Source organism: Nerophis lumbriciformis, linkage group LG05 (genome assembly GCF_033978685.3).
Source record: "Nerophis lumbriciformis linkage group LG05, RoL_Nlum_v2.1, whole genome shotgun sequence".
Taxonomy (NCBI): Eukaryota; Metazoa; Chordata; class Actinopteri; order Syngnathiformes; family Syngnathidae; genus Nerophis; species Nerophis lumbriciformis.
The window spans coordinates 23,474,215-23,501,495 of record NC_084552.2 but is presented as its reverse complement, the minus strand read 5'-3'; the positions used below and the strand labels follow the sequence as shown (position 1 = coordinate 23,501,495).

Sequence of the window (27,281 nt, the reverse complement as noted above, 5' to 3'; positions counted from 1 at the left end):
CTTCGTATTGTGAGGCAGACGCACTAACCCCTCTAATCTTTGTTGATGATTATATTTTAAAGCTCATAAAAACCAGTATCAGTATTTCATAAAATTTGAAGAACTGCAAGAACTTATTGAGCCTTTAATTGGTCTAATAAATCTGCACAATGTTCTCATTTATTGATGTGTGCTTGCAAGAACGTCAAAATTGGGGGGGTATAATTGTGCATGTAGTTCTTTAAAAAGGCAAACATTTTGTTGACCAATATACAAACCCCGTTTCCATATGAGTTGGGAAATTGTTAGATGTAAATATAAACGGAATACAATGATTTGCGAATCATTTTCAACCCATATTCAGTTGAATATGCTACAAAGACAACATATTTGATGTTCAAACTGATAAACATTTTTTTTTTTTTGCAAATAATCATTAACTTTAGAATTTGATGCCAGCAACACGTGACAAAGAAGTTGGGAAAGGTGGCAATAAATACTGATAAAGTTGAGGAATGCTCATCAAACACTTATTTGGAACATCCTACAGGTGAACAGGCAAATTGGGAACAGGTGGGTGCCATGATTGGGTATAAAAGTAGATTCCATGAAATACTCAGTCATTCACAAACAAGGATGGGGCGAGGGTCACCACTTTGTCAACGAATGCGTGAGCAAATTGTTGAACAGTTTAAGAAAAACCTTTTTTAACCAGCTATTGCAAGGAATTTAGGGATTTCACCATCTACGGTCCGTAATATCATCAAAGGGTTCAGAGAATCTGGAGAAATCACTGCACGTAAGCAGCTAAGCCCGTGACCTTCGATCCCTCAGGCTGTACTGCATCAACGAGTGACATCAGTGTGTAAAGGATATCACCACATGGGCTCAGGAACACTTCAGAAACCCACTGTCAGTAACTACAGTTGGTCGCTACATCTGTAAGTGCAAGTTAAAACTCTCCTATGCAAGGCGAAAACCGCTTATCAACAACACTCAGAAACGCCGTCGGCTTCGCTGGGCCTAAACTCATCTAAGATGGACTGATACAAAGTGGAAAAGTGTTCTCTGGTCTGACGAGTCCACATTACAAATTGTTTTTGGAAACTGTGGACGTCGTGTCCTCCGGACCAAAGAGGAAAAGAACCATCCGGATTGTTATAGGCGCAAAGTTGAAAAGCCAGCATCTGTGATGGTATGGGGGTGTATTAGTGCCCAAGACATGGGTAACTTACACATCTGTGAAGGCGCCATTAATGCTGAAAGGTACATACAGGTTTTGGTGCAACATATGTTGCCATCCAAGCAACGTAGACCATGGACGCCCCTGCTTATTTCAGCAAAACAATGCCAAGCCACGTGTTACATCAACGTGGCTTCATAGTAAAAGAGTGCGGGTACTAGACTGGCCTGCCTGTAGTCCAGACCTGTCTCCCATTGAAAATGCGTGGCGCATTATGAAGCCTAAAATACCACAACAGAGACCCCCGGACTGTTGAACAACTTAAGCTGTACATCAAGCAAGAATGGGAAAGAATTCCACCTGAGAAGCTTAAAAAATGTGTCTCCTCAGTTCCCAAACGTTTACTGAGTGTTGTTAAAAGGAAAGGCCATGTAACACAGTGGTGAACATGCCCTTTCCCAACTACTTTTGCACGAGTTGCAGCCATGAAATTCTAAGTTAATTATTATTTGCAAAAAATAAATAAAGTTTATGAGTTTGAACATCAAATATCTTTGTAGTGCATTCAATTGAATATGGGTTGAAAATGATTTGCAAATCATTGTATTCCGTTTATATTTACATCCAACACAATTTCCCAACTCATATGGAAACGGGGTTTGTATTTAAAGACACGTCTTTGTTTTATTATAAGTTATAGTATCAACATTTTAGCTTGTTTGTTATGATATACCTTTTTACTCTATTTTTCCATTTTTTTTGGTTTTGTTTTATTACTACAAAGTGCCAAGATCTGTCTTCTCAGCACTATTGATAGTCATGACTCCCGCTAGTCAAAGGCTGCACTGTTGTGGAAGTGTTGTGGAAGTGCTCCACATATTTTAACACCTTGCCTTTCGTGCAGAGGTGCCCTACATGTCTGGACCTCAAAGCTCCCCTATTGTGACGACTTACATTCGATTACAGAGTAAATGCCTGTACCAAGAAACACTTCACGTTTTAAACACTTGGGCGCTGTTTGCTAAAGGTTTGCGTGTACTACAACATGTTCAAACTTGATAGCACACGCAAAGCGGGTCTACTAAACGTGTGAAAAGTTGATTGCGTCTCTTAAGTGAGCAGAATAATCCATTTTGTCCCTACGTCTTGATTAATATGCAGAATATATGCTGATTGTCAGAACGGAGGAGACAATGACATCACATGGACAAAGATAAGACCTTCTGGAGGAAAGTTCTGTGGTCAGATAGCTATTTGGACACAATACCCAGCAATATGTTTGGAGGAGAAAAGATTAGGCCTTTAATCCCAGCAAACCATCCCTACCGTCAAGCATGGTGGTTAATTTTAAATTAAATTAAATTAAATTATTATTAATTAATTAATTAATTAATTAATAATTAATAAAATAAATAAATAAATATATATATATATATATATATATATATATATATATATATATATATATTATATATATATATATATATATATATATATTATATATATATATATTATATATATATATATATATATATATATATTATATATATATATATATATAATAAATAAATAAAATAATTAATTAATTAATTAATTAATTAAATTAAATTAAATTATTATTATGCTCTGGGCCTGTTTTGCTGCCAATGGAACTGGTGCTTTACAGAGAGTAAAAGGGACAATGAAAAATGAGGATTACCTCCAAATTCTTCAGGACAACCTAAAATCATTAGCCCAGAGGTTGGGTCTTGGGCGCAGTTGGGTGTTCCAACAGGACAATGACCCCAAACACACGTCAAAAGTGATAAAGGAATGGCTAAATCAGGCTAGAATGAAGGTTTTAGAATGACCTTCCCAAAGTCCTGACTGGCACTCAGCATTAAGGGTTGGAATTGGGGGTTAAATCACCAAAAATGATTCCCGGGCACGGCCACCGCTGCTGCCCACTGCTCCCCTCACCTCCCAGGGGGTGATCAAGGGTGATGGGTTAAATGCAGAGAATAATTTCGCCACACCTACTGTGTGTGTGACAATCATTGGTACTTTACTTTACTTTACTTACTTAAACCCCATTGAAAACATTGGGACAATGCTGAAGAAACAAGTCCATGTCAGAAAACCAACAAATTTAGCTGAACTGCACCAATTTTGTCAAGAGGAGTGGTCAAAAATTCAACCAGAAGCTTGCCAGCAGATTTGGTCACATGTTCAGTAGACCCATAATAAATTCATAAAAGAACCAACCTTCATGAATGTTTTTTGTGACAAACCATTCCAATCACTCTATCACAACAAAATAATATCTGTGGAAAATATTGTAAACTCAAGACAGCCATGACATTATGTTCTTTACAAGTGTATGTAAACTTTTGACCACGACTGTATATAAGACAGCACATGCATTTAGTGTGGGAAATCAGTACACCTCTTACTAAACTGAAGGCTCCGTATTGAAAAATCCAAATATGAAAATATTTACCGTTACACTTTTTAGGTTCAAAGTTTTGTTCATGTTGGTTTTTATTTTATTTTGTTTACTCTTGACCCTTGTATTTCTATTTTCCTGCTATTACTTTGGATTATAGCTGTCATTTCCCTGTTTGCCAGATCACCAGGATTCCAGTGAGTGGCGGTACCAGGAGTCACACTCTATTCAGTTTCTCAGGGAGTAAAGCACAAAGTCCAATAACCAGAGAGTTCCAGGTTTGAATTTTGCTTCCGTCCCAGTCACTGCAAGACACTTCACCCACCTCACCCCAGTACCGTTCACACTGTGGTATTAATGGGTATTCATATTTGGTGGTGGTCAGAGAGGCTTGTTGGTAAATTGGTAGCCACTCTTCCGTCAGTTTACTCTAAGGCAGCTGTGGATAGGAATGTTGCTTACCACCACCATTGTGTGAATGTAGACTAAAAGAATAACGGGTGTCTTGACAGTCTAGCACAGGGGTGTCAAACTCATTTTAGATCGGGCTCCACATGGAGAAATATCTACTCCCAAGTGGGACGGGCTGGTGAAATCACAGCACGATAACTTAAAAATAAAGACAACTTCAGATTGTTTTCCTTGTTTAAAAATAGAACAAGCACATTCTGAAAATGTACAAATCATAATGTTGTTGTTTTTTGTTTTACATTTACGTGTTGCGGTTAATAGTATTCTATCTTTATTAGTTGTTATTTATATATTTTACTGAATAAATTATGTGATTATGTTCATCAGTCAACTCATTGGTGTTAATTTTCAATATATCAAGATAAAGAAATAATATCAAAATAAAATTACAGGATGTTATTTATGTAGTTTGCTCACTTTCCTCGACTGGTGCACTAACATCATCATTTTTTTACATATGTAGCATAATCTACAAAGATACAAAGAATTGCTATTGCGACATCTAGTGGACACATTTAGAACAGCGGTTTCTTTCATTCAAAAATTCCGGCGCATTTTTATACATAGCAAACTCATCCCAAATACCGGATAAAAGCTGTTCACGGGCCTGCAGCAGCCCAGAGGCCATACGTTTGACACACCTGGTCTAACGCTAAATAAATGCAATCTATTGTTGTTGTTATTATTATTATTGCTTAAACCAGCTGGTTGCTGGAAGTCAGTTTGTTTTAAAGCAAGATGGCGCCAGTATGTGCTTTGGCCTGCCGTCTCTCGCTGTCAGCTCTGTTCGTTTTTGTGTTTTTTGCGTCTATTTTCGTTTCTGTCAGCTCACTGCTTGTGTATGACCGCCAAACACTGTTGGATCTTTGCCCCTCTCCCACTGATATGATCAACTTCGACGTTGGTTTTTCGACGTCCCAGTCAGCTTTTTCACCTGGCCGGATTCCTGCCTTCCTTTCCCGCCCCCTGGCTCCTCTCCCCCGGCGGAAGCGTCTCCGGCGCCGCGGTAAACGTGGCGGCCAGCTGGTGAAAGTTAGGGCACTCCTGGCCCGGCTTCCCGTGGCTCCCCGAAGGAGGAATGGTGCGGTATCCGGTCTCCTCCTGCACCCACGCTCGCTCGATCCGATCGGCTCCTGGCTGGTTCCTATCGTTGGTTTGGAGGAAGAAGCTTGCCGTCGTCGCTCCTGCTGTCCCCGCCCCCGGAGGCGCGGGGTGGATCACCGCCACCTGCGGGCTGTGTGTCGGGCCCCACCCGGATTAATTGCGGCCTTGGACGTGCTGGCCCCCGCCAGGTTCGGTCTTGTGAACGCAAGATCTTTGACAAACAAAACTTTTATCCTGAAGGATTTCTTCACTTCCCGCGGACTGGACTTCCTCTGTGTGACGGAGACATGGCTGAGAGCCGGTGAGTCCGCCCCTCTTAATGAACTTCTGCCTCCGGAGTGTTCCTACTTTAATTCCCCACGGCCGTCCGGTCGAAAAGGAGGAGGATTAGCAGTCGTTTTTAAAAATGACTTTAAATGCCGTCAGATCCGCCTACAATCCTCCTTTTCAAGCTTCGAACTGTGCATGTTTGAACTGGGTCTTTCTGATGTCGTCCTGTGTGCCGTCATCTATCGACCACCCAAGTACCACAAAGACTTTATAACTGACTTTTCTGAATTTCTGGCTGAAATCCTGCCCAAATATGATCGTGTCCTTATTGTGGGTGATTTTAATATTCACACCTGCTGTCCAGACGAGCCGCTTTCCAGGAGCTTCCTGAATATAATCGACTCATTTAACTTTGTACAGTCTGTGTGTGGTTCTACACATGAACGCGGGCATACACTCGATTTAGTGCTCTCGTATGGTTTGTGTGTTTTTAATTTGGACATTTGCGACGCTGTGTTCTCTGATCACATGCCGATCCTGTTTGATATTGCCACGCAGTGTCCAGTTAAATTGTGCGCACCGCCCCAACGCTCTCGCATGTTTAATTCTTCGTCTCCTGCTCGGTTCTCCTCTATTTTTTCGACTCTTTGTGATGATAATTCTGCAGCATCTGTGTGTCTGAATACTGAAGAGTTGGTTTCTGGGTTCAACTCTATCTGTTTACAAACACTGGACACGATCGCGCCTTTCAAATGCCGCCGCGCTAAAACCACGCCTCAGCCCTGGTTGAATGACGTCACTCGGGCTGCCAGGCGCGTATGTAGAAGAGCAGAGAGAAAATGGAAAAAAGACAGGCTGCATGTGTCCTTTGCCATTTTTAAAGAAAGCCTGTTTTCCTTTCAGATGACTGTAAAAGCAGAAATGAATATATATCTATCTCAGATTATATCTTCTAACTGTAACAACCCCAGAGTTCTGTTTAAAACTATTAACACTGTCATTGATGCTCCCAAATCTGCTGGTTTTGATGCTTCTTTTGAATTCTGTGAAAATTGTCTCCATTTTTTCACTGACAAAATTGTGTCAACTAGAGCCAGTCTATCTCAGCCTTCATATGACCCTTCTGTTCCCCTGCATTTCTCTTCTGTTTTCCATCAGTTTGAGCCGGTGTCCTTTTCTTTTTTAAGTGACACAGTTAGTCATATGAAGCCCTCTGGTTCTCCTGCAGATGCCCTCCCACCTCGCCTGTTTAAGGAGGTACTTGCTACTATTGGACCAAGTGTCCTTAACATTATCAATAGTAGCCTCTCTTCTGGAATAGTTCCAGTAGAGTTTAAACATGCAGTGGTACGACCTCTACTTAAAAAACCCAGCCTCGACCCCTCTCTCCTCTCTAACTTCAGACCTATCTCTAATCTTCCATACATTTCCAAAATATTAGAGAAGGTTGTCTACAGTCAGTTGTTGCCCTTCTTAGAGGATAATGGTATCACTGAGCTGTTCCAGTCCGGTTTTAAAGCCCTCCACAGCACAGAGTCAGCGCTTCTAAAAGTTTTTAACGATGTCCTCCTGTCCACTGATTCTGGTAAATATGTTGTCCTGGTGCTTTTAGATCTGTCTGCTGCGTTCGACACCGTCGACCACGCCACCTTAATCACTCGTCTTGAGAACTGTGTGGGCATTAAGGGCGCCGCCCTCAACTGGTTCCGGTCGTACCTAACCGACAGGAGTTTTTGTGTAAAAGTAGACAGTTTTATGTCGTCCACAGCTCCTTTACCACATGGGGTCCCCCAGGGCTCAATCCTTGCCCCAATTTTATTTGCACTTTACCTTCTCCCCCTTGGTTCTATTTTTAGGAAGTACAGTATTGCATTTCATTTTTATGCCGATGATTGCCAGATTTATTTTCCCATGGCACAAAATAACACGGTTCAACGTCTTATTGACTGCCTGCACGACATCAAAGTCTGGCTTTCAGCTAACTTCCTGAGCCTAAATGAAGATAAAACAGAAGTTATGTTGTTCGGTCCAAGTCGCTCTCCCTCCCCCAACGTTGACCTCGGCACTCTGACCCCGTATCTCAGCGACTCTGTCACAAACCTGGGGGTAAAGTTTGACTCAGATTTTAAATTCGAAAAACAAATCAGCAGCGTCGTTCAAAAAAGCTTTTATCAATTACGCCAAATAGCGAAAGTGAAACCGCTTCTATCAAGACATGATCTTGAGAAATTAATCCACGCTTTTATCTCGACTCGTCTTGACTACTGCAATGCCCTGTATGTTGGCATTAGCCAGGCCTCCCTCGCCCGCCTGCAGCTCGTGCAGAACTCTGCTGCTCGTCTGCTAACACAGACCCGCAGACGTGAGCACATCACCCCTATTTTAGCGTCCCTTCACTGGCTCCCTGTGCGTTACCGAATACATTTTAAACTCCTTTTATTTGTTTTTAAATGTCTAAACAACCTCGCGCCAACCTATCTCTCCGACCTCCTTCAGCCTTACTGCCCCACCCGATCCTTAAGATCAGCCGATCAGCTGCTGTTGACGGTCCCTGACACAAGGCTGAAGCTTAGAGGTGACAGAGCTTTTGCCGTTGCTGCTCCCAAGCTCTGGAACGACCTACCCCTGAGTGTTAGACAAGCCTCCTCTCTTCCTGTTTTTAAATCTCTCTTAAAAACATACTTTTATTCCATGGCTTTTAACACTGAGTGATATCCATCCTGCAATGGCGCCCCATAATACACCTGCTGTGATCCTGTTTTTATGTTTTTATGTTTTTATTAATTCTATTTTATTTATTTATTTTTTATCGTGTTCTGTTTGTATTGTGTTGTGTTTGCTCGGTACTCGTTTTATCTTTTAACCTGTTCATTGTACAGCACTTTGGCTACCCCTGTGGTAAATTTTAAATGTGCTCTATAAATAAAGTTGATTTGATTTGATTTGATTTGATTTGGCAAAGACGCTCTTGTGCTCAATGCTTTTCCTTTGAGGACATTATCCTGCTTGCGACATCCAGTATCCAATATTCTTTCAAGCACTATTCGCTTGTCCATTTTTTGCCTCCCGCTGCCCTTCCTGCTGCTGAGTCTACTTTTTCTATTTTTCTTGCTACAGCGTTTTGTTTTTACTGGAGATTCTTCTTAGCCTCAAATCGACTTTCTTTTTGTTAGTTGTTGTTTCTCCAGCTGTGTGCTATGCTTTTGGTTGGAACCCATCCATCCATCCATCCATCCATCCATCCATCTTGTACCGCCTGTCCCTTTTGGGGTCGCGCAGGGTGGGGGCTGGAGCCTATCCCAGCTGCAACTTGTGTGGAAGGCGGCGTACACCCTGGACAAGTCGCCACCTTATAGCAGGGCCAACACATTCCCACACCAGGAACCTACAATTATTTATTAATACATTTACACAAATATTATGCTTTGACCTGAAATACTGGTAAAAAGTGTCCAAAAATGTATTGCACTAATAAATGTGAAGATTTTTTTTTTTACATTGTATTTGACACAAAAGCACACACTCTACAGTGGTAAAATAAATGTAAAAGGTAAAATTATTTATTATAACAATTAAAACGGAAAAACTGAATTGTATTTATTTTTTTAAATTGCTATTATTTAAATGTATTGTTAATACAGGCTCTCTGCAGGTTTCAACATGTCACATTTAAGCCTTTTTAAGACTTTTTTTAAGACCATCTTGAAAATAATATAAGACTAGGGATGTCCGATAATGGCTTTTTGCCGATATCCGATATACCGATATTGTCCAACTCTTTAATTACCGATACCGATATATACAGTCGTGGAATTAACACATTATTAAGCCTAATTTGGACAACCAGGTACGGTGAAGATAAGGTACTTTTTTAAAAAATTAATAAAATAAAATAAGATAAATAAATTAAAAACATTTTCTTGAATAAAAAAGAAAGTAAAACAGTATAAAAACAGTTACATAGAAACTAGTAATTAATGAAAATTAGAAAAATTAACTGTTAAAGGTTAGTACTATTAGTGGACCAGCAGCACGCACAATCATGTGTGCTTACGGACTGTATCCCTTGCAGACTGTATTGATATATTCATATATAATGTAGGAACCAGAATATTAATAACAGAAAGAAACAACCCTTTTGTGTGAATGAGTGTGAATGGGAGAGGGAGGTTTTTTGGGTTGGTGCACTAATTGTAAGTGTATCTTGTGTTTTTTATGTTGATTTAATAAAATAAAAAATAAAAAAACAAACCAAAAAAACGATATTGATAATTAAAAAAAACGATACCGATAATTTCCGATATTACATTTTAACGCATTTATCGGCTGATAATATCGGCAGACCGATATTCTCGGACATCTCTATATAAGACCATTTCACATCCATACGGACAAAAAATACAAGGACAAAGTCAAATCAAAAGTCCAGAATTAATTTTAAGTATATGAATTCATTCACTGCTCGTTCACATTGGAAAACAAAATGGTTAAACTACTGCAAAGTTCAAATTTGAATGACAATAAAAGGAAGTCTAAGTCTAAGTTTAGTGTAAACTCATTGGAAAAAAACATTAGCAAACATCGTAAGAGCCAATTTTCAGATTTGCCATAGAAATGTTTTCTTGCAAAAGGTGCAGTGTGCTTCCTATCAAGTGTTTTCATGCAACATCAACATCAGCAATGGTGGAGGAAAGCACAACAATATATTGTCTGTGAAAGGGACAGTTAGCATCTCTGCTAAAGCTAAATGGTTAACTTTGGCAATGTTTTTTTCGACTGTCAGAATTGAGCAAACGGATACAAAACATCTACAGTACTGCTGTATCTGCACAAAGTAGTGAAACATGTATTATTACTTTGAACTGTTTTATATTTTAATTTGTATCCTGTAAAACTACGGCCAGCATCCAAAATCCGGCCCACAGGAAGTCCCAAGTTAAAAAAAAAGCGTTTTTTTAATTTATTTTTTATTTTTTTAAATCTTTCCTTTCTAATCCATTTTCTACCGCTTGTTACTCTTGTCTCCTAGCCGCTCAGGCAAATCATATTGTCTAAAAATTAATTTTCCCATCGATAACGTGACAATGTTAAATGTTGATGAACATCAATGTTAATTGATGTTAAATGACAAAACGGATTATAAAGACAATGTATATATATACATATACATATATATACATATATATATAAATATATATATATATATATATATATATATATATATATATATATATATATATATATATATATATATATATACACCAGTGACGTGCAGTCACTAGAGGCAGGTGGGGGCGGGGCCTCACCTGCTATCATGGAAAGAAAAAAAATGTAAAAAGAAAACATTTTTATTAAATTGTTATATGTATCCAGTGATTATACTATAAAGTTATTTTCCATTTAACTTCACCCGTTTTAGATTATTTTTATTCAAAATCGCTGAATTTTCACATTTGCCGTTAAAATACTGAGAAGAGACGGTGCGGTGAACAGCAGCCAGTTGAGGCACGTCACTGCGTTGTGCCTCAACATGGATTGCGGACTCGGCTAACTGCTGGTCTGCTGTGCAGTGAGACCGTATTGCTATATGAATTATATTATACATTTCCATAGTTTAGTTAGCTGAGGTTTATAATGTACAGTGTATTTTGTCAACAACTGTATGTGTGTAACGTATTTCTTGTGCTGAGCGATCATAAAACGGCTGCAAAAGACGCACTGGCTGAGGCTCGCCTCCTGCACCCCCGCCGTAGAATGCACGGCAACCCCTGACGGGAGTGTTATATCAACTAAAGCCCACACTTAAACTTTCCACGTGCAAGATTGAATCTATTTAAAAAAGTTATTTCATAAGAAGCCAAAAAGTGCAAAAACAATAATGTTCGTGTTGGAGGAGTTGTGAATGACTGCAGGGCCACAACATTAGGTACACCTGCAGACTGCAGGTGTACCTAATTCACAACTCCTCCAACACGAACATTATTGTTTTTGCACTTTTTGGCTTCTTATCAAATAACTTTTGTAACCTATTTTTATGGGCTTTCCTCTTTGTGATGTTAAGTTCCTGTTATGCGCTGTTATACAGTATATGCTTTGAGCTCTTATTTTGAAGGCGCTAAGAGCGGAAGTGATGACAGGTTGGAGTGGAGCGGAAATTTTTGAAAGAAGGTAAATAAAGTGGTCCTCGTGTAAACTGGAGCCTCCGTGTTTGTTATTTTGTAGTTTCATACAGTATAGGCGACATTTATAAACCCTCGGTTACACTTTTTTACATAAATTCAATCTTGCACGTGGAAAGTTTAAGTGAGGGCTTTAGTTGATATAACACTCCCGTCAGGGGGTGCATTAATCCGGCACAACAGCGGCGCATGGACTTCATTTATAAGTAAAGGTATGACCATAATAACGTTTTTTTATTAAATGTGCTTTTTTGTGTGCTACAGTTTGTATGTGTAAAGTTAAAGTTAAGTTAAAGTACCAATGATTGTCACACACACACTAGGTGTGGTGAAATTTGTCCTCTGCATTTGACCCATCCCCTTGATCACCGCCTGGGAGGTGAGGGGAGCAGTGGACAGCAGCGGCGCCGCGCCCGGGAATAATTTTTGGTGATTTAACCCCCAATTCCAACCCTTGATGCTGAGTGCCAAGCAGGGAAGAATGCTGGTATGAGCTTTTAAACATAATCCGTTAACTGCTGCCAATCAAATGGTGAATAAGATACTCTTTAGGGTTCATATGTTTGTAAATCTGACTGTGATGAAGTCAGCGCTTCACCAGCCATCAACCTCACCGCACGTCACTGATATATATATATATATATATATATATATATATATATATATATATATATATATATATATATATATATATATATATATATATATATATATATATATATATACAGCCTGGCCCCCGGCCAAATTTTTTTTAACACAATGCGGCCCCCAAATCAAAAAGTTTGGGGACCCCTGCTGTAAAGCGTCTTTGAGTACCCTGAAAAGCGCTATACCAAATAAAATGTATTATTATTATTATTAAAAACAGTGTGTGCAGACAGAGTGATTGTCTAAAAAGAAGGAAGGCGATTATGTATGTGAATAATGTGGATAACATTCAAATGTGCTCAGCTCATTTTGTATCTGCTGTGTATGGATACATTTTTACCTGTTTTTTGAAAACATAATGCTAATACACCAGGATTAGTTTTTATTTCGGCATGACAAGATGACATTGGCAAATCTCCATTGCTTTCCTCACCCCACAATAAGATGAGTGTAAACACTAAACAACCTTTAATGTCGGTTGCTGTATAAACTTGGAGAAAAGATTAGGCATGAGAAGCTGACTTGGACTAATTGGAACAAATAATAGAAATAATATAAGAGAATTATGTTTTTTTTATAGTTTTACTGCTGATTACACTACTACCACAGAGAAATGAGCATGTGCTTACTGTATGTAATAGTATGATTTCACTAGTAAACATCTCATATTGATCTCCTTCGGCGATTGGCGCCACTTAACCCACATAACACTCCTTTGTCCGATAATGGCTTTTTGCCGATATCCGATATTCCGATATTGTCCAACTCTTTAATTACCGATACCGATATCAACCGATACCGATATATACAGTCGTGGAATTAACACATTATTATGCCTAATTTGGACAACCAGGTATGGTGAAGATGAGGTCCTTTTTAAAAATAATAATAAAATAAAATAAGATAAAAAAAAATTAAAACATTTTCTTGAATAAAAAAGAAAGTAAAACAATATAAAAACAGTTACATAGAAACTAGTAATTAATGAAAATGAGTAAAATTAACTGTTAAAGGTTAGTACTATTAGTGGACCAGCAGCACGCACAATCATGTGCGCTTACGGACTGTATCCCTTGCAGACTGTATTGATATATATTGATGTATAATGTAGGAACCAGAATATTAATAACAGAAAGAAACAACCCTTTTGTGTGAATGAGTGTACTGTGTAATGGGGGAGGGAGGTTTTTTGGGTTGGTGTTCTAATTGTAAGTGTATCTTGTGTTTTTTATGTTGATTTAATAAAATAAATAAGTAAATAAACCGATACCGATAATTTCCGATATTACATTTTAAAGCATTTATTGGCCGATATTATCGGACATCTCTAAATGTAATGCTTTACATATTTCCAGTTGTTTCATTACAACACGTCCGAAAAGGAGTAGGAAGAAGCAGAGCTTATTTAATCCTACCCCTTTTCATACCATAGCAATTGCATCCCATTTCCTTGTTCTCTGCAACAGAACAGTGAATAAATAAATCATAAATAAATAATATACCATAGTAAGCAAACAAATATTTAATACATAAACAATCTATTGTTCTTTGTACTTTGTGAACAATTGCAATTGTAGTTTGAACAATCTCTTGAACTGAATTATATTTGTGCTTTGTTTGATTTATTTGGTTAATCCATTCCATAATTTTATTCCACATACTGATATACTAAAGGTTTTAAGTGCTGTACGTGCATACAAATGTTTTAAATTAGATTTTCCTCTAAGGTTATATTTCTCCTCTTTTGTTGAGAAGAATTGTTGTACATTCTTGGGTAGCAGATTATAGTTTGCTTTGTACATTTTAGCTGTTTGCAAATGCACCAAATTGTTGAATTTTAATAAATGTGATTTAATAAATAAAGGGTTTGTATGTTCTCTATATCCAACAATATGTATTATTCTAATTGATCTTTTTTGTAACACAGTTAGTGAATGAAGTGCACATTTGTAGTTATTTCCCCATATTTCTACATAATAACTCAAATATGGTAACACTAGTGAGCAGTAGAGAATATGAAGTCATTTTTGTTCTAGAATATGTTTTTCTTTATTCATTATTGACGTGTTTCTTGCTACTTTATGTTGTATATTTTTTACATAAAATTTCCAATTCATTATTGGATTCAATACTTTTTTTTAGACTTTTTAAGACCCCGTGGATACCCTGTACTACTATTATTGATATTTTACTTGTAGTATTACAATATCAGACGATTAAACTATTAAAGTATTAAACTATATTTAAAGTTGAGTTTTGGTGGTACAATAAATACTCATGTTTTCAAATGAAGGAATACTCGTGTTATTACACGTGATTACAATATCAATCAAAATAACTGTGATTATCATTTTTTGGCATAGTTGTCCAGCCATGATGTTTTGTACTCAAACAAATGAATGGCAAATACATTGTTCAATAACTTATATTTTTGTACAAAATAATGCTGCACATGTTCCTGGCACAATCCCGTTCCTGAAACGGCAAGTTACCAGTCCTGCACTAACAATGCGCACGGCGGAGACAATGCAAACATTTCGAGAAATGTGCCATTATAAAGAGCCTAGGTATACATTAGTGGTAAAACGTCATATGAAGCACCCTGTCATTCATTAGTTGACATTTTACTTTGCCAGGGTTTTTCCTGCCTCAAAGTTGCGTGGCGGCATCCTCCAGCTAATTTTGTGCCGCCCCCAACCAGAGCAATTGATATCGCTCAACACAGCATAAAGCTCCGGCTGTGTTGATTGAGCGATTGATGAGGTATTTTAACTGCAGTTGCAGCGTTGCGCCACTATAGAGGCGCTATATCGACAGCAGTGCACCGGAAAGGCCTGAAGCACGTACTGAAGAAGAAAGAGATGGAATCGTGTTTTTTCCCGCTACTTGGTGCATAACGTTGACCGCCGTAACAAGTGGATTTGTGCCATACGGAGCATGATACGGAAGGATCACTGGACTCCTACAGAACACTCCAGACTGTGCTGTGAACATTTTGTCTCTGGTAGGTGAACACATCTAGTAGTGTTGGCTTCGTTTCCAACCTTTTCTGACTAATTATAATAGATCGTTTGTTCGAATAATTTATTAGAAGTTTGCATAGGATCAGGTAGTTCATGACGATACAGATTGACTAGTACAAGGTCAACTAAAAGGACTTACCCCAAGAAAGCATTACAAGTATGTCGTGGTTATTTAAAAAAAAGTTTCCTCCGTGTTAGAGTAACGTTAATGTTTTTTAGCGTTGCAGATATGGCAGCGTTGCGCCACTATAGAGGCGCTATATCGACAGCAGCGCACCGGAAAGACCTGAAGCAACTACCGAAGAAGAAACAGATCGAATCGTGTTGTTTACCGCTACTTGGTGCATAATGTTGACCGCCGTAACAAGTGGATTTCTGCCATACGGAGGGATCACTGGACTCCTACAAAACACTCCAGACTGTGCTGTGAACATTTTGTCTCTGGTAAGTGAACACAGCTAGTAGTGTTAGCTTCGTTTCCAACCTTTCCTGACTAATTATAATAGATCGATTGTTCGAATAATTTATTAGAAGTTTGCATAGGATCAGGTAGTTCATGACGGTACAGATTGACCAGTACAAAGTCAACTAAAAGGACTTACCCCAAGAAAGCATTACAAACATGTCGTGGTTATTTAAAAAAAAGTTTCCTCCGTGTTAGAGTAACGTTAATGTTTTTTAGCGTTGCAGATATGGCAGCGTTGCGCCACTATAGAGGCGCTATATTGACAGCAGTGCACCGGAAAGACCTGAAGCAACTACAAAAGAAGAAACAGATCGAATCGTGTTGTTTACCGCTACTTGGTGCATTACGTTGACCGTCGTAACAAGTGGATTTCTGCCATACGGAGGGATCACTGGACTCCTACAGAACACTCCAGACTGTGCTGTGAACATTTTGTCTCTGGTAAGTGAACACAGCTAGTAGTGTTAGCTTCGTTGCCAACCTTTTCTGACTAATTATAATAGATCGATTGATTGAAGAATTTATTAGAGTTTGCATAGGATCAGGTAGAGTTTAATGACGGTACAGACTGACTGGTACAAGGTCAACTAAAAGGAGTTACCCCAAGAAAGTATTACAAGCATGTCGTGGTTATTTAAAAAAAAAGTTTTCTCTGTGTTAGAGGAACGTTTATGATTTTAGCCTTGCAGATATGGCAGCGTTGCGTCACTATAGAGGCTCTATATTGACAGCAGTGCACCGGAAAGACCTGAAGCAACTACAAAAGAAGAAACAGATCGAATATCGAATCGTGTTGTTTACCGCTACTTGGTGCATAATGTTGACCGCCGTAACAAGTGGATTTCTGCCATACGGAGGGATCACTGGACTTCTACAGAACACTCCAGACTGTGCTGTGAACATTTTGTCTCTGGTAAGTGAACACAGCTAGTAGTGTTAGCTTCGTTGCCAACCTTTTCTGACTAATTAAAATAGATCCATTGATTGAAGAATTTATTAGCGTTTGCCTAGGATCAGGTAGAGTTTCATGACGGTACAAATTGACTGGTACAAGGTCAACTAAAAGCATGTCGTGTTTATTTAAAAAACCTTTCCTCCGTGTCAGAGTAACGTTTATGTTTTAGCGTTGCAGATATGGCAGCGTTGCGCCACTATAGAGGCGCTATATCGACAGCAGTGCACCGGAAAGACCTGAAGCAACTACCGAAGAAGAAACAGATCGAATCGTGTTGTTTACCGCTACTTGGTGCATAATGTTGACCGCCGTAACAAGTGGATTTCTGCCATACGGAGGGTTCACTGGACTCCTACAGAACACTCCAGACTGTGCTGTGAACATTTTGTCTCTAGGATCAGGTAGAGTTTCATGACGGTACAAATTGACTGGTACAAGGTCAACTAAAAGCATGTCGTGTTTATTTAAAAAAAACGTTTCCTCCATGTCAGAGTAACGTTTATGTTTCCATTGGTGACTTTGTATCAGAACCAATCAATGTAACGTGTGGAGTCCCCCAAGGTTCAATCTTGGGGCCGACTTTATTTAACATCTATATGCTCCCACTAGGACAAATCATGCAAAATAATAACATTGACCATCAATGCTATGCTGATGACACCCAAATCTATGTAGCGCTATCACCAAATGACTATCGCCCCATAGATCTTCTGTGCCAGTGCATTGAGCAAGTCAAACACTGGATGTGCCAACATTTCCTACAACTAAATGAAGATACAACTGAGATAATTGCTTTTGGTGCTAAAAAAGAAAGGTTTAAAGTCATCCAACACCTTCAATCACTGTCCCTGAAAACCTCAAATAAAGCCAGAAATCTTGGGGTTATTTTAGATTCTGATTTACACTTCAACAGTCACATCAAATCAGTAACAAAATCGGCCTACTATCACCTCAAAAATGTAACAAGACTTAGAGGGCTCATGTCAGCTCAAGACTTAGAAAAACTTGTACATGCCTTTAGTACCAGTAGGCTAGACTATTGTAATGGTCTCCTTGCAGGTCTTCCCAAAAAAACTGTCAGGCAGCTACAGCTTGTTCAGAACGCTGCTGCTAGAGTTCCAGCAAAGACCACAAAATGTGAGCACATTACACCAATTCTTAAATCCTTACATTGGCTCCCTGTACATCAGAGAATTGATTTCAAAATCCTCCTGCTCACATATAAATCACTACATGGTCTAGGGCCGAAGTATATCATCGATATGCTCCCACTATATAAGCCCTCTAGATCACTAAGATCTTCTGAGACCAATCTGTTAGCGGTTCCCAGAGTAAACTCAAATCAAGGGGGAGCATCATTCAGTCACTATGCAACAAATAGCTGGAATAAACTTCCTGAAGATGTCAGACTTTCCCCAACTCTGACTACTTTTAAAACTAGACTGAAAACTTTTATGTTCACCTTAGCTTTCAGCTAAATCTTTTAATCTTTTAACATATTTTCTTTCATTTCCCTTTGTTGTCTGTGAAGCACTTTGAGTCTGCCTTGTGTATGAAAAGCCCGATACAAATAAAGTTGCCTTGTCTTGCCTAGCCTATGTTTTTAGCGTTGCAGATATGGCAGTGTTGCGTCACTATAGAGGCGCTATATTGGCAGCAGTGCACCGGAAAGACCTGAAGCAACTACAAAAGAAGAAACAGATCGAATCGTGTTGTTTACCGCTACTTGGTGCATAATGTTGACCGCCGTAACAAGTGGATTTCTGCCATACGGAGCATGATACGGAGGGATCACTGGACTCCTACAGAACACTCCAGACTGTGCTGTGAACATTTTGTCTCTGGTAAGTGAACACAGCTAGTAGTGTTAGCTTCGTTGCCAACCTTTTCTGACTAATTATAATAGATCGATTGATTGAAGAATTTATTAGAGTTTGCATAGGATCAGGTAGAGTTTCATGACGGTACAAATTGACTGGTACAAGGTCAACTAAAAGCATGTCGTGTTTATTTAAAAAAACGTTTCCTCCGTGTCAGAGAAACGTTTATGTTTTTAGCGTTGCAGATATGGTAGTGTTGCGTCACTATAGAGGCGCTATATTGGCAGCAGTGCACCGGAAAGACCTGAAGCAACTACAAAAGAAGAAACAGATCGAATCGTGTTGTTTACCGCTACTTGGTGCATAATGTTGACCGCCGTAACAAGTGGATTTCTGCCATACGGAGGGATCACTGGACTTCTACAGAACACTCCAGACTGTGCTGTGAACATTTTGTCTCTGGTAAGTCAACACAGCTAGTAGTGTTAGCTTCGTTGCCAACCTTTTCTGACTAATTATAATAGATCCATTGATTGAAGAATTTATTAGAGTTTGCATAGGATCAGGTAGAGTTTCATGACGGTACAAATTGACTGGTACAAGGTCAACTAAAAGCATGTCGTGTTCATCTAAAAAAAAGTTTCCTCCATGTCAGAGTAACGTTAATGTTTTTAGCGTTGCAGATATGGCAGCGTTGCGTCACTATAGAGGCGCTATATTGGCAGCAGTGCACCGGAAAGACCTGAAGCAACTACAAAAGAAGAAACAGATCGAATCGTGTTGTTTACCGCTACTTGGTGCATAATGTTGACCGCCGTAACAAGTGGATTTCTGCCATACGGAGGGATCACTGGACTTCTACAGAACACTCCAGACTGTGCTGTGAACATTTTGTCTCTGGTAAGTGAACAGTAGTGTTAGCTTCGTTGCCAACCTTTTCTGACTAATTATAATAGATCGACTGATTGAAGAATTTATTAGAGTTTGCATAGGATCAGGTAGAGTTTAGTGACGTTACAGACTGACTGGTACAAGGTCAACTAAAAGGAGTTACCCCAAGAAAGCATTACAAGCATGTCGTGGTTATTTAAAATAAACGGCCTCTGTAACGTTTGTTTTTCAGCGTTACAGACATGGCAGGCAAAATCAGCCACTACTTTAAAAAGCGATCTCTCTGGGGAGGAAAGTCAAGAGTCCAGGTGAAACAGAGCAGAGAAATTAACATAATAGGCAGTTAAAATGCAATAATTCATGGTGGTGACAACATGTGGAAATTTTTGTCCAAAGAGCACTTGAAGGCTCCTTCAAAATCATCTTTGAGTGTCTCAAGCAAAAGTGGCCCCATCACACAAGCTATTATACCATCATTCTCTTATGCAAGCGCTTAGGCCACAGGTGTCAAACTCAAGGCCAAAGGGCCAGATCTGGCCCGCAAACAACCGAAAAAATGTGTCAATAAAGTACTTAATATTTTCTCACTAAATGTAATGGATTTTTTTCATTTACACAGAAAAAATATATGTACTGCTTGAAATTGCATGCCTCTTAAACTTTAATAGCATGCGTTATTGCAATAAATATTACAGTATATTATCATAATTTCCAAAATGTTTTGTCTGAATAAAAATAAAAAACTTAAATATCTGCTTGACTTATGATTTGACAGCAAACTACCCATCAAATTAATAAAAACAACAATACATTTTACGGTGTTCTTTACAGCAAATTACTGTAAATTGAAAAAAAACTTTAAAAAATTTGCGTTAAAATTATGCCGCATTGTCAGGATTGTACCACCTCTGCCTCAATTTGAGCCAGGAAAAACACTGACTTTGCGCTTCTTCACGCAAAACGGGGCCCCCACGGATCACGGGACCATCTGCATAACACACGTTTTGCCAATAGGGTCCTGGTGTCATCTTTTTTTTGTCTCATTTAAAAATGTGAACATGAGGAAGAGAACTGTTTAAATCTCAACTTTAATTGAACTGTCAGTGGCTTTGTGGTTAGAGTGTCCGCCCTGAGATCGGCAGGTCGTGAGTTCAAACCCCGGCCGAGTCATACAAAAGACTATAAAAATGGGACCCTTTACCTCCCTGCTTGGCACTCAGCATCAAGGGTTGGAATTGGGGGTTAAATCACCAAAATGATTCCCGAGCGTGGCCACCGCTGCTGCTCACTGCTCCCCTCACCTCCCAGGGGGTGGAACAAGGGGATGGGTCAAATGCAGAGGGTAATTTCACCACACCTAGTGTGTGTGTGACAACCAATGGTACCGTACTTTAACTTTAACTAGGTCCATTAAATAGACCACACACCTTTGTAAATCGTGATCCTTGTTAGAGCACAGCACATTGTGCAAAAAGTAGAGAACTATATCAGTAGGACAAGTATATTCATACATTCATAAGTAAGTGTATCTGTAAAAGTTAAATTGGATTTTATGTTCACCCTGAAATTTCACTCAAAAGTCAAATCAACTGAGGAGCATAAAGATACTAAAATGTAAGTGTGGAAAAGTGCAAAATTAAAACAGCCAAAAACTAACCGCCACATCCACCACGTCTGCCCCAGACTCGGCGCACGCCAGCATGGCGGCCACCCCGGCGCCGGCGGTGTCGTGCGTGTGCACATGGATGGGCATGTCCGGGAAGCGATCCCTCAGAGCCCCCACCAGGATCTTGCTGGCCTCAGGCTTGAGCAGGCCGGCCATGTCCTGGAACACAAAGATGGAATGAGTACGTCTTAAATGTTCATCATTTCTGATTATTAATAATTACAGTCGTGGTCAAAAGTTTACATACACTTGTAAATAACATAATGTCATGGCTGTCTTAAGTTTCCAATAATTTCTACAACTCTTATTTTTTTGTGATAGAGTGATTGGAGCACATACTTGTTGGTCACAAAAAAACATTCATGAAGTTTGGTTCTTTTATGAATTTATTATGGGTCTACTGAAAATGTGACCAAATCTGCTGGGTCAAAAGTATACATACAGCAATGTTAATATTTGGTTACATGTCCCTTGGCAAGTTTCACTGCAATAAGGCACTTTTGGTAGCCATCCACAAGCTTCTGGTTGAGTTTTTGACCACTCCTCTTGACAAAATTGGTGCAGTTCAGCTAAATGTGTTGGTTTTCTGACATGGACTTGTTTCTTCAGCATTGTCCACACATTTAAGTCAGGACTTTGGGAAAGCCATTCTAAAACCTTAATTCTAGCCTGATTTAGCCATACCTTTACCACTTTTGACGTGTGTTTGGGGTCATTGTCCTGTTGGAACACCCAACTGCGCCCAAGACCCAACCTCCGGGCTGATGATTTTAGGTTGTCCTGAAGAATTTGGAGGTAATTCTCCTTTTTCATTGTCCCATTTACTCTCTGTAAAGCACCAGCTCCATTGGCAGCAAAACAGGCTCAGAACATAATACTACCACCACCATGCTTGACGGTAGGAATTGGTGTTCCTGGGATTAAAGGCCTCACCTTTTCTCCTCCAAACATATTGATGGGCATTGTGGCCAAACAGTCAAATTTTTGTTTAATCTGACCACAGAACTTTCCTCCAGAAGGTCTTATCTTTGTCCATGTGATGTCAGATGAAACACAAATTGAGCTGTTTGGCCACAATACCCAGCAATATGTTTGGAGGAGAAAAGGTGAGGCCTTTAATCCCAGGAACACCATGTCTACCATCAAGCATGGTGGTGGTAGTATTATGCTCTGGGCCTGTTTTGCTGCCAATGGAACTGGTGCTTTACAGAGAATGAAAAAGGAGGATTACCTCCAAATTCTTCAGGACAACCTAAAATCATCAGCCCGGAGGTTGGGTCTTGGGCGCAGTTGGGTGTTCCAACAGGACAATGACCGCAAAAATGGTAAAGGAATGGCTAAATCAGGCTAGAATTAAGGTTTAAGAATGGCCTTCCCAAAGTCCTGACTTAAACGTGTGGACAATGCTGAAGAAACAAGTCTATGTCAGAAAACCAACAAATTTAGCTGAACTGCACCAATTTTTTCAAAAGACGTGATCAAAAACTCAAGCAGAAGCTTGCCAGAAGCTTGTGGATGACTACCAAAAGCGCCTTATTGCAGTGAAACTTGCCAAGGGACATGTAACCAAATATTAACATTGCTGTATGTATACTTTTGACCCAGCAGATTTGGTCACATGTTCAGTAGACCCATAATAACTTCATAAAAGAACCAAACTTCATGAATGTTTTTTGGGACCAACAAGTATGTGCTCCAATCACTCTATCACAAAAAAATAAGAGCTGTAGAAATTATTGGAAACTCAAGACAGCCATGACATTATGTTCTTTACAAGTGTATGTAAACTCTTGACTGTATATTGCTGCTCTTGAGGTTTTACTTCACCATAGAGTCATTTTTTAGTTAATGTCAGACTAACGCTTACCTCAATGCTCACAATTTCCTCACCTTGATACAAAGTATGTGAGTTCCAGCTTTGACCAGCTCTTCTGCCAGCTCCAGGTAGTAACCCAACGAGTACTTCTGCCTCATTGGGTCGGACACGTCGCCCGTGTACGAGATGGCGGCCTCCACGACGCCCCCTGCTGAGCCGGCGGCCTCCATGCCGAGCAGCATGTTGGGCAGGTAGTTGAGGGAATCAAACACACGGAAGATGTCCATGCCGTTTTCTTTCGCTACCTCGCAGAACCTGACAAGAGGTGGGTGGATTTATTGCAACGTAACAAAAAGAGCCGTCGCTCGACAATGAATTAGTTGTTATTTACAGATAACACCGCACATGCAAGTTGGGATAAGCTGTTCAAATCCGTCCATACAAAAGGCTGACTGGGGAATCCGTGCCATGATAATAGTACCTGGCTATCCTAGTCGGGTTTGCTGTGTAACTGGCAACATTTGCACAGCCACGGCCATTGTTTTGCTAGACAAACACACTCTTAACGCCGAGCCACAAGAGGATTATCAGGCGGTTCGTCCAGCGCTGCCTGGCACCACAAAAACACAGTAGCGCCCTAAATTCTGCAGTAGAATTTTTTACTCGCAAAATTGGTGTCAAAAACTTCCTTCTCCTTTTGGAGGCACGGGAACAAAGCAAAACCAAGTAACAAAGTGACCCGGTGAAACTCAATTGGAATCAATTAGACTAGGGGTGTCAAACGTACGGCCCGCGGGATGAGTTTGCTAAGTATAAACCAGGGGTCCGCAACCCAAAATGTTGAAAGAGCCATATTGGACCAAAAATACAAAAACAAATCTGTCTGGAGCCGCAAAAAAATTAAAAGCCATATTAAATACAGATAGTGTGTCATGAGATATAAATTGAATTAAGAGGACTTAAAGGAAACTAAATGAGCTTAAATATAGCTACAAACGAGGCATTATGATGCAATATGTACATATAGCTAGCCTAAATAGCATATTAGCATCGATTAGCTTGCAGTCATGCAGTGACCAAATATGTCTGATTAGCACTCCACACAAGTCAATAACATCAACAAAACTCACCTTTGTGCATTCATGCACAACGTTAAAAGTTTGGTGGACAAATTGAGACAGAAAAAGAAGTGGCATAAAACACGTCCTAGAAAGTCGGAGAAAGTTATACATGTAAACAAACTACGGTGAGTTCAAGGACCGCCAAAATTAGTAGGACAAAACGGCGCTCGCCAAATGCTCAATCAGTGAAGCATGTTTAATATAAACAGTGGGATTTATAACAATTAGGGAGGTTTGTGTCATGTTTGGCCTCCTACAGAAACCATATTGAAACAAAAAATAAATTCTTTCCCCTCATCTTTTTCCATTTGTCATACACCTTTGGAAAAGCTCCAGGAGCCACTAGGACGGCGCTAAAGAGCCGCATGGAGCCGCGGGTTGCCGACCCCTGGTATAAACCTACTCAGTGGCCTAGTGGTTAGAGTGTCCGCCCTGAGATCGGTAGGTTGTGAGTTCAAACCCCGGCCGAGTCATGCCAAAGACTATAAAAATGGGACCCGTTAACTCCCTGCTTGGCACTCAGCATCAAGGGTTGGAATTGGGGGTTAAATCATCAAAAATGATTCTCGGGCGCGGCCACTGCTGCTGCTCACTTCTCCCCTCACCTCCCAGGGTGTGATCAAGGGTGATGGGTCAAATGCAGAGAATAATTTCGCCACACAAAAAACTTTAACTTTAATAAAAATGAGCCAACAATTTTTGAATGAAAGAAACTGCTGTTCTAAAGGTGTCCACTAGATGTCACAATAGCTATGCTACATATAAACCACATATTAGTGCACCAGTCGAGGAAAATGAGCAAACTACATAAATAACATACTGTAATTTGATTTGATATCATTTTTTTATCTTGATTGAAAATTAACACCAATGAGTTGACTGATGAACATTATCACATACTTTATTCAGAAAGTATAAATAACGACAAATAAAAATAGAGTAGTATTAACCGCAACATGTAAGTGTAAAAAAACAAAAAACCCAACAACATTATGATTTGTACATTTTCAGAATGTGCTTGTTCTATTTTTAAACAAAAAAAACAATCTGAAGTCGTCTTTATTTTTAAGTTATCGTGCCGTGATTTTACCAGTCCGGCCCACTTGGGAGTAGATTTTTTTTCCATGAGGCCCCCCCCGATCTAAAATGAGTGTGACACCCCTGAAATACACTTTGATTCCATCTCCTCCATGACGGCACTCTGGCACATTTGCCTCACAAGCACCACAAAAGCAAAATAAATAAATAAATAAAAAAATCTGGAAAAAGTGACAGCATGAAGAGGAAGATGGAGGCAAATGGATCAAAGGCATTAATCGTAATGGTGCCCATTTTCAATGGCGGCATAAAGAGAGAGCGAGCGAGATGAATGGAAGCATAAAAATGAGCTATAAGAGCGAGGATAAATAATCTTATTGCAGAGGGAGGGGCAGCCACAAAAAACATCACAGGGGACAGTGTGTGTGTGTGGGTGTGTGTGCGTGTGAGAGTCAGTGGGCTGCTGCATTAGTCATAAAGCCACGACTAATTTATCTGCACACCTTTGTGACTGTGTGTGTGTGTGTGCGTGCGTGTTTGCACTAGTGTGTTTGTGTGTGTATGTGTGGAGGAGTGAGTCATCGACATCACGAAGGTGACTAATCAATCTATTTGCAAAGTGCTTTAAGCATACGGCACATTTATTATCTGTGGCGCTACACTGCTCTAAATGTGTGTCATGTGGTTTGCTCCAAAGTGTGTGTGCCGTTTGATTATTTTTATTTTTTTTAAACACTTTTTCATATTTTGTCACACTATAAACAGTGAACTACACTCAGCACAGGGAATAAATCACAACTGGACAGTTCAGATTGTCTTTGAAGTTGTTTCTCCTCTCTTTCGGGCGGGTGTCATCAATTCATGCTTAAGATAGTACTCGATTTCATGAATGAGTAAGTAGCGCAGAGTACTCGATAAGATAGTACTCGATTAGTCCAGTTGCCATCCATTCAGTGGCCTGAGAATACAGTAAGCTGGATGAATGACAACATTCATATGCACACAGTGGACAAAGAAAACCTAAATAATAAACAAAATTACATATAATTAAAGCTGCAAGCAGCGATGGACGGGACCGACTTTGAGGGCTCATAAAATCCAAACCGGAGCAGTAATTAAAACTCTTCAATTAAAGCAATATAAGCAAAATTAAAATACAAAAACAAGATAAGATAAAACAGTTCTACTTTTATAAAGTCATGGTTGGAGGGCGATCACATTCGAAAGATCTGTGATTGTCATGAACCGCCCTCTTTCTGGTTCAAGTTGTCCAAGATACGCCCCACCTATGCTCACGCACAGGGAACAAGGACAACGCCACCTCGCAAGGACGGCGTTTGGAGTGATTTATGTTCTTGCTCACCTGTTAGCAGCAGCACAGCCACCGTTGCATCCAGTGTTTAATCCTTTCATTCACAAAAATCTCTCTTGTTGGGGATCGACAACCATATACAATGCCGATTTCATTAGGCATTGTTTATGTTAAGTTGACATGCTATTAGTAACCGCTATTAGTAACATATGCTACCTATTAGAATATAACTTTTTGTTTGTTTTATCAAACATGAGAGTATGACGGGGGCTACTTAGTTAGGGGCAGAAGACAAACAATAATTAACATGTTAAAAAATTAAAGCTGCAAGCAGCGATGGACGGGACCAACTTTGAGGGCTCAAAAAATCCAAACCGGAGCAGTAATTAAAACTCTTTCATCAACTTCTAATCAGAAGGGTTCAATCTCTCTCCTGTGCTAATTTGAAACCAACACGACAAACACGCTCAGAGGAGATAATGTTTGAAAAAAGGTGACTGATTTTACAAAACTTTTGTTTTGAAGGGGGAATTGCAAACTTCCTGTTGATTTTTGCTGGGGGTTGTCAATATATGAAATGTAGGTCTAAGTGAGACCTACATAAAGGTTTTTGCTTCATGTCTCTAAGACATTCTTACTGGAAGTTGCAGGGAGTTTTGTCTGAGTTTTCTTCCTAGAAGCAGTTGTGTCTGTGTTTTCTTCGTAGGGGGCGCTAGAGCGCAATTTTGAGTTTTGAGGTTTGGTTTTTTTTATGAGAGCGCAATCTTTGCCAGTCCTGATGTGTGTTTCCAGTTTGGTGAGTTTTGAAGCATGTTAAGGGTGTCAAATTACAGCTCAAAGAGGCAAATGTGACTGTTTTTACAAAACTTTTATTTTGAAGGGGGAATTGCAAACTTCCTATTGATTTTTGCTGA

The 27,281-nt window shown here is 39.5% G+C and overlaps 1 protein-coding gene across 1 annotated transcript in view; it reads right to left on the bottom strand.

The window, feature by feature from the left end:
* Positions 1–27,281, bottom strand: part of LOC133606772 (pyruvate carboxylase, mitochondrial-like) — an 828,781-nt gene that overhangs the window by 110,958 nt on the left and 690,542 nt on the right. Inside the window, exons 17-18 of the mRNA XM_061961089.2 lie at positions 22,971–23,211; positions 21,072–21,239 (exon numbers count right to left, since the gene is read on the bottom strand). Of these exons, the coding sequence (XP_061817073.1) occupies positions 21,072–21,239; positions 22,971–23,211 (409 nt within the window). The remainder of the gene's footprint in view (positions 1–21,071; positions 21,240–22,970; positions 23,212–27,281) is intronic.